The following is a 13,209-nucleotide window of genomic DNA, read 5'->3' on the forward strand; positions in this document are numbered from 1 at the left end:
TTGAATGTGGAATGGATATTATTTTACATTAAGGAACTGTTAATTCTCTTAAATGTGAAAATGTGAAAAATTAGACAAGTCCTTATTTTTAGGAGATGGATGCAAAAGTATTTAGGATTATATTTTTATGATGTCTGATTACTTTGAATGGTTTGTTAAGGGAGGGAGAGAGGATTGAGGACAATATGGTTGTGACATCTGTCACCCCATTGATGACCAAGGTTGATTGGACTGATCTGGCTGGACAGGTGGGTGTCCCCTTTCTCTCTCACAACTCCATATGTGTCCCTCCAAAAGTTGTGTGCTGGGTTGAGGAGGACGACCTTCCCTATAGAGGAGGATCATTCTTCAGTCAAAGGGTATACAAGTAGTTCTGCTCCCCTGCTAGAACCTCCAAACAAGCTCTCAAGGTCCGATTGTAGAAGGCAGGGTAGTCAAGTTTCCAAGACTTCAGACACATCCAAATAAGGTGCTGCATGTGGCAGTCGCCTTTAAAAAAAGAGGTGGGGGGGGGGGGGGGAGAAGAAGTAAATGTGGCATGATGTTTACTTTTGAATCTAAGTAGTAGGTATTTGGGTCTTTGTAGTATTCCTTTTATTTGTATGTATGTTTAGAATTTTTCATATTAAAATAATAAGAATCTAAAATGAATGTCAGATGTGCTTCTATTAAAACCCTGAATTGGCTTCTCATTTTCTAAGATAAAGAGCTTACAGTGGCCTGGAAGACGCTATTTAATTTGTTCCTTGTCCTCACTTTTCTTACTTGATCTTTTACTACTCTCTTCCTCACTCTCTCTGCTTTAATCATACTAGCACTTTCTCACCTTAAGACCTTTGCTTTAATTCTTCTTGGAACTTTTTACTTCTACATCATCACTCATCTAATTTCTTCTTCACCTGCAGTCTTTACTTAAATCTCACCTTTTCTGGGGCGCCTGGGTAGCTCAGTCAGTTGAGCGACCAACTCTTGATTTCGGCTCACATCATGATCTCACAGTTCTGTGTTGGAGCCTGCTTGAGAGTCCCTCTCTTTCTCTCTCTCTCAAATTAAAACAAAACAAAACAAAACACTGAAACCTACTTCCTCTTTTATCTTCCCAGTTTTCCTCACCCTGCTCTACTTATTCTTTTTTTTCAGTACTGACCACTTTCTAATGTACTATATAATTTACCCGTGTTTTGTATTTACTGTTTATTGTCTGTGCCCTCACAGACCTGGGTCTAGTCTGAGGCAAATGAGTCACTTGCCTGAGGTGCAAAATTTAAGCCCCCCCCACACACACAAAAGACCCCTCCATAATTAAGATAAATAATTCAATACAAGTTTTTTTAATGAAAAAATTGATGCAAAAGAAATCCTAATAGCATTTTAAAGAGAAACAGAATCTGATAGGCCATTTTGGAACCTGAGGCAAAAGGCAAAAATATGTGCCTATAAATATACCTTTTAATGTATTTTTTAATGGTTAGTAGTTTTGATGAAAACATTATTGATGAGATGCTTCCATGAAAGCCAGAAAAGTAAAATTATAATAAATTCATGTTTTGGTATAAATAGAATATTTAACCTTAAAATAATGTTGTGAGTTTTAGTATATACTTTTAAAATTCTCAGTATTTTTTCAACTACTTTGTTATTCTGGAAAAAGTTAACCATTAAGAATTTTTGTTTGTTTTTTGTTTTATTTACTTTTGAGAGAGAGAGAACGTGAGCAGGAGAAGGGCAGAGAGAGAGTGAGACACAGAATCTGAAGCAGGCTTCAGGCTCTGAGCTGTCAGCACAGAGCCCAGTGCGGGGCTCAAACCCATGAACCATGAGATCATGACCTGAGCTGAAACCAAGAGTCAGACACTTAACCAACTGAGCCACCCAGGTGCCCCCAGAAATGTATTTCTTTTAAGAAACATGTATTGAGGTTCATATTTTTCCTTTTGCTTAAGGCTGTAATAGTAGTATTAATTTCTCTCTTTATTTAAATTTTTGATATTTTGCTTATCATGAAAGTTTTTACATTGAATAGGTTTTTTTTTTTTTTTTAATGTTGTATTTATCTTGATTACGGAGGTTTTGTTGCAGCCTTAAATTTTGCATCTGAGGTGAGTGCCTCACTTGCCTCACTCTTCTTCTCGTCCTGTTACCTCATTTGAAGGTAGAGTTATGCACAAGCAAGGATCTTTTTCTTACTCACTGCATATCTCTAATGCCTAGACCAGTGCTGGCACATGGTAGACATTCAGTAAATATTTGTTGAGGGAATAAATAAACACAAATCCACTATAAATTATTTTATATCACAAAATGTTTCAAAGTCCAAGAAATGTTTTAACTATATTTTCTCTGTATTGCCTACTCACTCAATTATGGAATTAAATCTATACAGGCACTTTGATTTATAGTTCATGAATTATAGAAATATTGACAGAATTTACTTTGTTTATAAAAACAAAGTAAAAATGTTTAGTTCAATAAATATTTTTTCTCCTGTAAAATATTAATGCATTTATATAAAGGATAAGGTCATATTTACTAAAGGCTTCTGAAAGTTTTACAAATATTTAATCATGTAGCTATTAAATATTATAGTATTAATAGTATAGTGTAGGGGTGCCCAGTTAGCTCAGTCATTAAGTGTCCGGCTCTTGATTCTGGTTCTGGTTATGATTTCACAGTTCGTGAATTCAAGCCCAACACTTGGGATTCTCTCTCTCCCTCTTTCTCTGTTCCTACACTGCTTGCGTTCTCTCTCTCTCAAAATAAATAAACTTAAAAAAAAATAGTATAGTGTAGTGTTAGCTGTGAATAGTATAGTATAGTTAGGAAATTATCTTTTAAATGCTCTAGTATTCAAAATACAGCATATGGCAAACTTCAAACTACAGCAGATCTATACACACATCAAATGTATAGAAGTAATTTACTTGGTCTATAAAAACAACTTGAGCAAAACATTCAGTTCAAGAACCAATTTTATCTCCTATAAAAATTACTAATATTAATGGTAGGTCATAATCAAATTTTTAAAGTTTTATTCAGGTATTTAATACTGTAAAGTATAATCATTTGAGTTTTAATATGCAATGAATAACAAACTTCATTAGACTAAAAGATAAGACTATATTTGCTCTAATTGTTTTGTTTCTGTTGTGGTAATCTAAATATTCATCTAAGTGGAAGGATTCTAATTGAGGTTTAACAAAACATTAATAGAAAAGAAAATGGTATTGGGGCACCTGGGTGGCTCAATCGGTTGGGTGTCTGACTTTGGCTTAGGTCATGAACTCATGGTTGATGAGTTCCAGCCCCATGTCGGGCTCTGTGCTGACAGCTTGGAGCCTGGGGCCTGCTTCAGATTCTTTGTCTCCCTCTCTCTTTGCCCTTCCCCTGCTTGTGCTCTGTTTCTCTCAAAAATAAATAAACATTAAAAATAACTTTTTAATGTTTAAAAAAAAAAGAAAATAGTATTTATTAATTTTTTAAAGTTTATTTATTTTATTTGGAGAGAGAGCATGAAAAAGGAGCAGAGAGAGAGAGAGGGAGAGGGAGAGAATCCTAAGCACGCCCTGCACTGTTAATGCGGAGCCAGATGTGGGGCTCAAACCCAGGAACCCATGAGATCATGACCTGAGTCCAAACCAAGAGTCGGACGCTTAATCCACTGTGCCACCCAGGTGCCCCCAAGAAAATGGTATTAAAAGTACAGATAAGCTAAGCTGGCAGACATGCCCTACACAAGAACAACCATTTCTTCCCCCATCACTGTCAGGAATAGGTTCTTCCTAGAATTCTGGGAAACAAAAATATTTCCCAGACCACAGTTGAGAATTGCACAGTTGCAGTTGCTGAGAACTAGCAATCATCACAACAATGTTAGGGAAACAATATGTAAAGTATAAGGATTCCACAAGATCACTATAACAGAACTGAGTAGGTGGGGATCGAGGGAGACGGAAAGGTTGGTAATCAGAAAACTGATCTTGGTGGTCTGCGACTCTTACTTCAAGCCACAGAAAGAACACTGTATGTCAGGGATGTTATGGTACCTTAGGACCACATCTATGACATTGTTTCTAGGGAGAAGATGTGCTGTAAGTGCCAAGTAGCCAACTTAAAATTTTGGCTCTTCATTTTCTTTTTTGTGTTTGTTCAGAAGGATACATGTATTCCATGTTTATTTCAATTATGATTATTAACTTTAAAATTCTAGAGGACATCAGTTGATTTTTTCCATTTTAAAAATATTTTAACTGATGTCTTCTCAATTTATTCAGTTGGTGGAACTTCATGTTTTTTATGTCCCTGAAGGATCATGGAACTATAAGCTAAATACCATTTCAATAGAAGTTGTTAACAAATTCATTTCAGCTGGATTTATAAGGCAAGTATTTTGTGGTCATGTTATGATGTGCCTGAAAAAGCAATCTCTTTTTTTTTTTTTCTGCAGAGAAAAATGGGTTGTTTTTTTTGTTTGTTTGTTTGTTTGTTTGTTTGTTTGAAATTTAGATTATAAGTGAAAAATTCTGGTCCATGTTATGGATCCAGTTTCTAACTTAATACTATCAATAAATAATGTTATATAACAGTTAATAAGTACTGGAAGAACAGATGTCACTTAACCATAATACTGCCACCCAGAAAAGGTATAACTGGTATATTACTGTGGTTACACACAAAAAGAATATAGAGAGAAATTATCTGAAATTAGAAACCTGTTGAAAAGCTGTGAATAGTGGTTAAACCAGTGTATCCACAATGACTTTTTCAAAAAGAAACAGAATATAAGTATATGTGTGTGTACATTTATATGTATGTGTATTTTCACATTCACAGAAGCATACATGACATTATTCCTTATCTTCCCCATCACTTCAAGCATACCAGTCTCTTTTCTGTTCTAGAACACATCAGACATGGACCTCAGGACACTTGTACTTGCTGTTCTCTTAATCTAGAATGCTCTTTCAGCCCTTATGTATCCTATCTCACTCATCTTCAGGTCTTTACTCCAATATTACTTTTTTGTTTAGATCTCTGATCACTATATTTTAAACTGTAGCTACGCTTCCTTCTCTGCTTTACTTTTCTCCATAGTACTTAGCAATGTCTTATAATTTATATGTTTTTCTTATTTTGTTAATTTTTTCTTTCCCATCATTAGATTGTAAAGTCTGTAAGGGCAGAGATTTTTGTCTCTCTTGTTGATTGCCATATTCCCATTCCTTAGAACAATGCCTGACACATACTGGGTGCTCAGTAAATACTTGTTGGTTGAATGAATTAGTTATATAATGTTTCCCATAAGATCCTAGAATAACAAGAACTCAAAAAAATAGCATAAATGATGGCTTTAAATTTTAGATTTTGAGTGATGAAGTATCCCCAAATGAGCAAAAGTGTAGAGTCTGACAACATTTGATCATCAAAGAAATTTTTAAGCACCAGCTAGTCTTGTCAAACTTCCAAAATACTTATCTGTGGGTAAATCATTCTTTAATATATGTGTAAAAAAATATGTAGGTTCCATAACAAAGATTTTTAAAAAATAATACCATTTAGATGTGGATGAGAAAAATAGGCAAGCATTTTCCTTTCAGTACAGAAAGGGCTTTTGTAAACAGTATTTATTTGTATAATCATTTTTTAAAATTTCCTGAAGTTTTACAAAGTGCCAGGCAATATAAAGCCACAATATATTAAGTCATATATGATATATTAAATTAGTATTTATTTTTGAGATAGCTGACTAATGTTATCAAATGTGTAGTATAGCTGAAACCTATTTCATTTTACATTATAAAGCAATGTCATATTTCAGAGTATCTCCTCACCTTACTTTACAAGCCCTGAGAGAGCGTCTCAGTGAGTTCCTTGGTGAAGATGCTGTTGCAGAAAAATTTTTATTTCTGAAATGCATTGGAAATAATCTAGCTGTGGTAAGTTTTCTTATTTTTTATTTTTGATTAAAGAAAGCATACCTTAAGAAATTATGTTTCTTAAATGCTTATCAACTCAGCTTCTTAACAGGAGATAAGTAATATCAATCATAATGAAATGACAGTATAACTAAATACATAGATCATTAAGAAAAGATGGGTTGTGGGGCACCTGTGTGGCTCAGTTGGTTGAGCAACCAACTAGGGCTAAGGTGATGATCTTAAGGTTCCTGAGTTCCTGAGTTCAGAATGAGCCCTGCGTCTGGCTCACTGCTGTCAGCTCAGAGCCCTTTTTGGAACCTCTGTTCCCTCTCTCTCTACCCCTTTCCCACTCGTTCTCTCTCTCTCTCTCTCTCAAAAATAAACATTAAAAAAAAAAGATGGGTCTTATTAGCATATTATTGGACACTAAAATGATGGGGATATTTTCAGGTGTGCGTTTCCTTGGGAAGAAAAGGAAGACAAAATTAAAATGTGATTGTATAAGTAATATGTATTTTTAAATTTTTTTTTTAATTTTTTTTCAACGTTTATTTATTTTTGGGACAGAGAGAGACAGAGCATGAACGGGCGAGGGGCAGAGAGAGAGGGAGACACAGAATCGGAAACAGGCTCCAGGCTCTGAGCCATCAGCCCAGAGCCTGACGCGGGGCTCGAACTCCCGGACCGCGAGATCGTGACCTGGCTGAAGTCGGACGCTTAACCGACTGTGCCACCCAGGCGCCCCTGTATTTTTAAATTTAAATGATAGGTTTAAAAACATTTTAAATAAGTACTTGTGTTCTGGACAGAAATGGATCCTCATTGTTTGGGCCACAGCTAGCTTCATTTGGTGTGAAATGATAGGACTCCAGCATATGTACATATATTTTGGGGGTTTCAGCTATTATCTCTTGAACAATCCTATTTGTAGTTTCTATGATTTAATGGCAGGCTTTTCTCAGTTTCTCCAGCTGAAATTCTTAATTCTTAAGCCATTGGATCTCAAAAGTTTCTGGTTTCTCATATCAACATGAGGTTTCTTTCTTTAATCAAGACTTTCCATGTTTAAACAAAAAGTCAGTATATTCCTATTCCACTCTGGTTAACATATTATGTCATTATTATGTATTTATGTGATTATGTATTTAACATCTGACTCTGCCATTAGACTATAGCTTCCTGTGAGCAGGGACTTTATTTTATTCACTATTGTATTTATACAGTACCTAGCAAGGTGTTTAGCTCTTAAAGACATCTAAATGTTTATTGGACAAATAATGAATGATAATGGAAAAAAAATAAACATTTCCCTCCAAAGTAGTACTATTAAGGAATTTTCTATGTGGAATTCTCAGGATCAGCAGCTAGATTTGAAGTTTTTGTCACTTGAGTTCTATTCAGTATGGTAGATTCTTAATTTACTCATTAAGTTTTTCTCAAAGAAGAATAAGAACAGTTCTCATAACTTTTTATTCTTTTTCATGATATCTAAAATTACACAATATCAATCACAGAATCCTAGGTTGGAAGGTAATTTAAGTGAACTTCCAAAATTCTTCTAATATTTTACTGTTTTCAACAAATATTTATTGATGTTTTTCTACAAACAAAATGAGAAAAAAGAATTGGATATGGATCCTTCCCTTAAAGAGTATTCAGTGTAGTGGTGGAGAGAAATTAAATTAGCATATTTTGTATATTCAGAAGAAAAAGGGATTACTTCCAGCAGGAGAAGAGGGGAGATGGAGAACTTTGACAAAGAAGAGATATATTCAGTTTGGAGTTTGTAAGATAAATACTTGATCTTGCAAAGATGTTGGGTGGGGAAAGCTTTCTGAGAAGAGAAAATAGAATGAGCAGCATAGTGGAAAAAGCAGGCAGCTAAGAAAGAGTGGAGTTTTTCTTTTTTTTAAATTGGAACATGGTGTGAAAAGAAATAGTAGAGAACAAGTTGTAAAGTCATTTGTTGAAGTTCTTGAATGCCAGATTAATGAGTTTTGTTTGTTTCTGAAGCATTGGAGTTTTTGATCAAAAGGTGACATGATGAGAGCCTTAAGAGACTAGAGGCAGAGTTTATAACTAGGAGACTTGCCGTGGTTAGGCCAGAGATACGGAGGGCCTAAGGAATAAGCTGCTTCTTAGATTTCATCTACTGCTATTTTTCTCCTTGATTTTCCATTTTAACCACAAAAATCTTTGTGTGGTCCTCAAATATAGCAAACTCTGTTCTGATTTATGTTCTTTGAACTTGCCTGGAAATTACTTCCCCTTGATTTTCAAATAGCTTGCTTCATCTTTTCATAATTCAAGTCTCAAGCTCAAGTATTATCTTTTCCAAAGGGCCTTCTCTGACCACCTACTTTTTAGATATTCTTGCTCTTAAATTACTCTGTATTCCATCACTCTTTTGTTTTCATAAATCACATATCACTGTTCTAAATCATGTTTCTTTAACATCTGTTCTCGTAAGTAGAATAGAAGCTACATGAAAGCAAGAACTCTGCGTTGTTTACTGTTATATCTCCTACCATAGAGAATACTGCCTGACCCATACTATGCCCTCAATATTTGTTGAATGAATGAATGGATGGATGGATGAATAACAGATGAACTCCATGGGTTATGTATTTAGGAAATAAAGTATACAGCTTTGGACTCTGAAGCCAGATTTCCTGGTTTTGAGTCCAAACTTGGAAACTTCCTAGTTATAACATCATGGACAAGTTATTTAACTTCTCTTTGCCTCACTCTTGTTGTCTGTGAACCAAAACGTGTGCCCATCACATGGAACTGTGGAGATTAACTGAGCTATTACATGTAGGGCACTTAGAATAGTGCTTAGCATATACTGAGTCCATGCAAGTGATAGCCATAGTCATTATGACTAAATGACATGGAATTTCTTTTATGTTTTGTACAGTGAATAGAAATAGGATTATATTCTACATTTTCTAGACTCTAACCTCAGTTATCAGCTTTTAAGTTTGATTTGTATGTCACAGATATGTGCCTTCTGCAAAAAAAAAAAGTTGGACTAAAAATAATTGAAAACATACAAAAGCTTTATTTTTTTCCTCATTTATTTGTTTCTAAGTGAAGGCAAAGCAAGAATCAGAACTGAAACTCAAGTCATTTGTTCCTCCATATGTATGTAATGTGACATTTTAAACTTATGCTAATTTTTTAACTTAACTGTTTTTTAAATTACAAGCTATTTTTTTAAATTTCCTATGTGTTTTAGGCTCTTCAGCCAGAATTATATTTGCTTCCTATAATGGATCACTTAGGAAATATTTATTCAGCATCAACAGTTTCTTTAGATGAGCGGCAGACTAATACCGGTGTTGCTGAGGCTGATGGAATAATCCACAGACCAGTTAGTGTAACTTTGCTGAAGGAAGAACCTGGAACAGATCCCAGTTTTTTAGTAAACACTTTGAAAGAGCTTCTTAACAAGAATCGAGAAGAAGGTGATTTCAACTGGAATGGGAAAAACAAAGAGGTTATTATAGTACATTTTAGTAGTCAGGTCGGTGAGCAAATTCTGGGCAAATCTAGCCTTACAAATGTGGCAAATCTAGCTTCCTTATAAAAGGAAAGCTACAAGTCCATTGGGGGATTTTTAAAAATAGTTTCACCAAGTGAGAGAAAAAAAATGCAATTTAAGTACTATGTTAAAAATCAAGTCAAAATACTTATAGCACATAAATAAACGCCACTACCTTCTTTTATAATAGTTTCAGATAGTTAAGGCTGAAGGAGAAAGGAAGTGATTACTGCATAGAACCCTGGTATTATTACTATAAGTGAGAAGGATCTTAGCCACGAAAATAGTATCAAACAGAAGCAAAACAATTTTAATGCTGGGCAACATTTGTATTTCAAAGAATTGTAAATTTTTATCTGATTACTTTCATCAATTAATTCAGTTCTTAAAAAGTGGTAGATAATTAAACAAATATATAAAGGTGGAACTATTGTCTAAGAACCTATTGAAAAAAATAATGCCTATGGGAAATAAACTGTGATGGAAAAGCAGATATATTAAATATTTATAACTGAAATGACCCCCACCCCCCAGTTAATGGCAACATCCATTACAGCTGCAAAATATAGACGTTCTTAACCACTAACATTTTTCTCCATCTTCAATTATAACCATTCTTATATGCTAAGTTTATGCTATATCCAATGATAATTCAAACTTAACACCTTCTTTAATCATAGGTCCATTTAGTATTTACTCTTCTGATGTGTTTTACTATTTCTGATAGAAATGTGGATGAGATCCACCTACTTTATTATTTGATGTCAGCAAGATGCTCAGTGAGAATCTTTACTTCCTTCTTGATCGAGTCTTCTCTCTACTACAGTGTTAAATATTGCTTTCCAGTCATAATATCACTTAAAAGGTTAAAGGGAAAAAATACCTGGGAAAAAAATTCAGAGTGGAATCCCAGTATTCCTGAAAAGTACAAGGTCAAGTGATTGATGAAGTAGGCGATTGCCCCACATAAAGCTGTGAGTAGTGTCATATTTCATATCCTGGGCTACTGGCCAGATTCTTGAATTATGATATTTGCACAAAACCCAAAACAATCTTTGGTGAGAATATTTAACCCTTGAATTTTGTGAAAGTGTAGTTTTTAAATGGTATTAATATCTTGGTGCTTCACTTCAAAAAGTTTAATTATACTTTATAAGAGGCCAGCATATGCTCATTTTAAAAAGTTCTAGATATAACAGTAACTATAAAGAAGATAACAATAATTTCACCATCCAGAGATGGCTTCTGTTAGTGTTCTGGCATATATTCTTTCAGTTATTTTTTTTTCAGTTCTTGTATATAATAAATATTTTTTTGGCTTTTAAAAATGAGGGCACATATGAACCCTTAAAGCCTCTTCTTGTATTTTAGAATATGTCATAAACATTTCATATCAATAAATATAGATCTACATCATTATAGAATTCCTTGTGGTATAATTTATGTATCCAACCCTGTGTTAGTGTTTTTGCTATTATGAATACTGCTGCGAGCAACATTTTTTTTAAGTACTTCATGCATTTGTCCTGTTATTTTTTAGAAATTTAATGGCTGTTTCTAAGGCTGTATTTTTTGTTGTTCTTTTTCTTACAAGCACTTTCCAATCTTGTGTGTCTTTCTCTGTCACACCTTATTTCTTCCCCAATAACCTATTACTTTGATTTTTTGAGATAATTGTTTTCTTGCTTTTATTTATAGTTTTACCAACTGAATATGTATTTATTTTTTTAAAAAATTGTCTTCATTTACTCATTTTTGAGAGACAGAGACAGAGTGTGAGTGGAGGAGGGGCAGAGAGAGAGGGAGATACAGATCTGAAGCAGGCTCCAGTCTCTGAGCTTTCAACACAGAGCCCAACATGGGGCTCGAACTCACAGACTGAAAGATTATGAGCTGAGCCGAAGTAGGACGCTTAACCAACTGAGACACCCAGGCGCCCCTAAATATGTATTTCTTAACAATAGTTTAGTTTTGAACGTTTTTAATTTAATTTAGATGGACTCATATTGAAAGTATTTTATTTTTGACTTGTTTCTTTTGCTCAACATTATAAGATTCAGTCATGTTTCACATATAATACTATTTTTTTCATTGTTGTGTAATATTCCATTATAAGACTATACCATAATTTATTTGTTCTGATGATAGATATTTGGTTTATTGCCAGTTTAGGGATATTACAAATATGTACATTCTTCTACATGACTCTTAAATGTATAGGTCCATGAGGATCTCAGAGAATGTAACTAACGTTGGCATTGTTTGCACATATTCAGCTTTACAAATAATGCCCATGTGTTTTCCAGAGTGGTTGTACCCATTGGCAATGTCTGAAAGTTCCTATTGAACCATAACTTGTCATCCTATCAGATATTTTCGGTCTCCCGTTTCTCTGCTTTAAGTTGTAGATAATTTCTGCAGATTTTTCTTCCAAATCTATTTTACTGATTCTCTCTTTAGTTGTGTCTTATCTGCTATTAAATCCTTACACTGAATTTTTAATTCCAAATATTTTACTTTTCTTTTCTAATGGTTCTCTTTGGTTGAACATGTTTTCATATGTTTATGGCCATTTGGATTTGCCTTTATTCAAATGTTTTGCCCATTTTCTTTCTTTTAAATATAGCTCCATTTTATATACATATATGTTTTTTCCACCATATGTGTGCGTGCATGTGTGTGTGTGTGTGTGTGTATGTTTGTATATAATTCATTCTAGATTTTAATTTGTGGCTTCTTTTTTTTCTCTTTATGATTCTTTTGATGAAAGGAATTCTTAAATTTTGTCAACATGCTCTAAAATTACAAAGAAATGTGTTGACATCAACTCTTCATCAGTTTTGCTTTACATATTTGAAGCTGTTATTAGATGAGTGACATTTAGGATTATTATGTCTTCTTGATAAACTGACCCCAATGTAATTATACAATGTTTCTCTTTATTTCTGGTAATAGTTTTTATTTTAAAGGTTAATTGCTCTAATATTAATATAATTATTCTAGCTTTTATTTTTTAAGTTTATTTATTTTGAGAGAGAAAAAGCATGTGCATGTGATCGAGGGAGGGGCAGAGAGAGAGGGAAAAAGAGAATCCCAAGCAGACTCTGTACTGATGGGGTGATCCCATGAACTGTGAAATCATGACCTGAGCCAAGATCAAGAGTCAGAGGCTTAACTGAGCCACCCAGGCACCCCTCTAGCTTTTTTTTGATTGGTGTTTGCATGGTATATCTTTCTCCATTGTTTTATCTGTTACTGAATATCCAAAGTGGGTTTCTTATAGACAGCATGTATTTAGATCTTACTTTTTAGTCCAGTTTGGCAATCTATATCTTTTACTAGGGGTATTTAGACCATTTACATTCATTGTAATTATTATTGATGTGGTTTGTCTTAAATCTACCATCTTGCTATTTATTTTCTATTTGTCTCATTTCTTCCATCTTCTATTTTTCCATTTTCTTGCCTCTTTCTTGATTGAGAAGTTTTTTGTGATTCAATTTTATCTCCACTATTGTCTCATTAGTTATTTCTCATTTTAGAAAACTTTTAGGTGCATCTGGGTGGCTCAATTTAACTGTCTGACTTAAGCTCAGATCATGATCTCGTGGTTCATGGGTTCAAGCCCCGTGTTGGGCTTTGTGCTGACAGCTCAGAGCCTGGAGCCTGCTTTGGATTCTGTGTGTGTGTCTCTCTCTCTGTCCCTCCCCAGCTCATGCTCTGTCTGTCTCTCTCTCAAAAATAAAC

At 34.1% G+C, this 13,209-nt stretch overlaps 1 protein-coding gene across 1 annotated transcript in view; it reads left to right on the top strand.

Moving 5' to 3' along the window:
* Nucleotides 1-13,209, top strand: part of SPATA1 (spermatogenesis associated 1) — a 49,773-nt gene that overhangs the window by 12,420 nt on the left and 24,144 nt on the right. The window contains 4 exon segments of the mRNA XM_040470797.1: nucleotides 4,272-4,378; nucleotides 5,816-5,933; nucleotides 9,009-9,062; nucleotides 9,157-9,385. Coding sequence (XP_040326731.1) covers nucleotides 4,272-4,378; nucleotides 5,816-5,933; nucleotides 9,009-9,062; nucleotides 9,157-9,385 — 508 coding nt within the window.

This window comes from Herpailurus yagouaroundi, unplaced genomic scaffold, assembly GCF_014898765.1.
Source record: "Herpailurus yagouaroundi ecotype Mexico unplaced genomic scaffold, PumYag 77, whole genome shotgun sequence".
In the NCBI taxonomy this organism is placed as follows: Eukaryota; Metazoa; Chordata; class Mammalia; order Carnivora; family Felidae; genus Herpailurus; species Herpailurus yagouaroundi.